The 2,699-nt window shown below is 37.5% G+C and overlaps 1 protein-coding gene across 1 annotated transcript; it reads right to left on the bottom strand.

The window, feature by feature from the left end:
* Positions 1–1,641: 1,641 nt before the first annotated feature.
* On the bottom strand, positions 1,642–2,391 carry GGTG_02267 (hypothetical protein; the record flags this gene model as incomplete). Its single annotated transcript, XM_009220038.1, has 4 exons — positions 1,642–1,670; positions 1,742–1,866; positions 2,088–2,129; positions 2,351–2,391. The coding sequence occupies 4 exons, from the start codon at positions 2,389–2,391 to the stop codon at positions 1,642–1,644; spliced, it is 237 nt and encodes a 78-aa protein (XP_009218302.1).
* Positions 2,392–2,699: the final 308 nt, after the last annotated feature.

Raw genomic sequence — 2,699 nt, 5'->3', positions numbered from 1 at the left:
TTTATTTATTTATTTATTTCATTTTAAAAAATTGCATTTGCATTATATAAGTAATTAAAAAATAACAGCTAAAGTGCTGAAAAAATAAACTGTTTGGTTAAATTAAGGGATTTTTTAAGCTCTTACTTTGCTTAAAGTGTTCGCTTACCTTGCTTAAGCTGTCCCTTTAACTTAAGCGGATTGTTAACCTGCTACCCGCTTTACCCGCGTTTGTGCACGTAGTTGTTAGGGGTCAATCGGTGCAAAGGCGGGTGGTTACCGGGTCACGGGCCGGATGCGGTGTTTCCTTTGTTAAGCCTCCGTAAATCTCTTACCAAAGGTGCTATCGCCAACAAAAATTGTTCCTTTTCTAACCTCCCCTTTTTTCGTGCCCTTTCGGGCACCCGGGGTCGGTCCTTTAAATCCTCCGCGCTTTAAGCGCTTTCGTGCAATTTAAGCTTTATTTTATTTTTTAGCTTCGCTATTATGCTTTGGCCGCGATACCGGCATTTCGCCAGCACGTTACCAAAAAAGTCCGTGCCCGGCTAATTGTGCTAATGCTTTTTTTTTCCTTTTTGCCGGGCGGTTTTGCCCGTGCATTTAACGCTTTTTGCTTTTTGCCGGGCAATTTTGCCCGTGCTTTTAACATATTGCCCTTTCCCGATACGGCTTGTTTTAAACCGTTTGTGCCGCGCGTGCGACCCCGTAAGTAGCCGGTAGCTTACGGTATTTCGCTAAGCCGCCCCAATGCCCGGCAACGCTTGGGAAAACCGGTTGTAAAACTTTGTAACATTTGGAAAAATGGGTTCGTACCGGTATATAAAAGGCTTTTTTTCCCGCTCGAAATTACGAGCCTTTTTTTTTTTTTTATGCATTTAACAATTATTTTAACAATTTTAACGATTGTAACCGTAAGTAATTGGTATTTAGCCGTTCCTTTTAAACATTTAAATTTAACCGGTAATTGCAAATGTTATCCTTTATACCCAATTACGTAAAAAAAATGGTATTCCTTTAGGTATTTGCTTCGGGTTTTTCGGTCCCAACCGGCCCGCTAGCCTTTTTTGGCGACCTTCCGGTATTTTCCCTAGCTATCGTGGTTTAGTTGGACCCGGATTCGAATTTGCCGAAGCTTTTAATCCTTTAAATTTTTAACAATCGCTTTACCGGTAACTTTCCGGTAAGCCTTTTAAATGCCGCGGGTCCATTAAGCCTTTTTGCGCTTGCAACCTTTTAAAATTTCCGCAAACGTTTTGCCGGTAACCCCCCGGCGGGCTTTAACCGCCGCGGCAAAAAAAATTTTCGCCGAAAAAAAGCGTAAAACGCGCAATAAACGTTGCCGCAACGCTTTCGATTTTAATAAATTTGCCCCCAAAACGAATATTGCTTTTTTTTCGCTTTATATAAGTATTTGCAACGCGCTTCCGTTGCGGAAAATTATCGATTTCCAATAAAACAATAATTGGAACTTTATTTATTTGCCCTTTTTTAAAAACAATTATACGGAGCGTACGGTATTTTATAACCGTTATTTTGGTTGTTAAGCATATTAAAACTATACCGTCAATCCCCGTATACCGATATGCTCCAATAACTATACGGGGTTTTCCAAATGCATTTATTGCAAAAACGTGGTTAAAAACAAAGCTTGCGTTAAGCTTTTTAAATAATTTTGGGAAATGGCCCAAAACCTTTACAAAATTTTAAATACCGTTTATTAGCAATTTTTTAAAGCAATACCGAAACTTTTTAAAAAGCTTACCAAAATTTAATTTCGCGCCCGTAAAGCTATTTAAAAAGCCAAATCCTTCCATACCATATCGGCCGAATAACTTGCGCGTTACAAACGTTAAACCGTTATTTAAAAGCGCATCCAGCGCAAAATTGCTAGCGTTGCAATATTAAAAGTTATTTAAAACATTTCCCAATAGCTTTACGCTATTGCCGTTTAAACGAAAAGGCAAATTTAAGCTTCGGTTAATATTAATAACTTTTTTAACAAAATAAAAGCGTTTTTTAAGCGTTTCGAAAAAGGTATGGTTGCTTTTTTTGGTAATATTGCCGCTAACTTTGCTATAATTGCAACGCATTTGGATACCCAAGCTTACAACCGTATAGCTTCCCGTAAAAGTACGGCGTCCGTATTAACGCTAGGAAATGCCGTTTTCGGCGCTAACGATTTTGGCGGCAACGATTGTAGCGCTAGCAAAAAAAACGTGGTTTCCGGAGGTTTTGGTTTTTTTGGATACGGCATTTAATCGATTTTTTTTACATATTTTCCTAATTAATTATTGGTATTCCTTTTTCGAAAAGTAATTAATTTTAAATTTTTTTCGTTAATTTATTACAATTAAAATTACAATTTTTTTACGTTATATTGCTTTTGCAGCATTGCGAAATTCCGATATCCATATTTACCAATTAAGCTTTAATGCTTTAATAAATAATTTTAAAATGCTTTTTTTTCGCCCCCCTTAATGGGTTTAAATACCGCTAATATGCATTTGCCGTTACCCGAACGCTTAAGCCCGTCCGCTATGCCATTCGGAAGTTTTCCCATTTTTTTTTCGGGTAAGCAATGGTATTTTTTACCATAACGTACGTTTAAAATGCGGTAATTGCTTTAGCGTATTGCGCTAAACATGCCTTTTACGGGCTTTCCAAAATGTGCTACATTTTGCATATCCTTTGGAATTTAAATGTATTGCACCATTAATTTA

The sequence above is a fragment of the Gaeumannomyces tritici genome (assembly GCF_000145635.1).
Source record: "Gaeumannomyces tritici R3-111a-1 unplaced genomic scaffold supercont2.1, whole genome shotgun sequence".
Classification (NCBI taxonomy): Eukaryota; Fungi; Ascomycota; class Sordariomycetes; order Magnaporthales; family Magnaporthaceae; genus Gaeumannomyces; species Gaeumannomyces tritici.
This window is presented reverse-complemented; position numbering and strand designations above follow the sequence as displayed.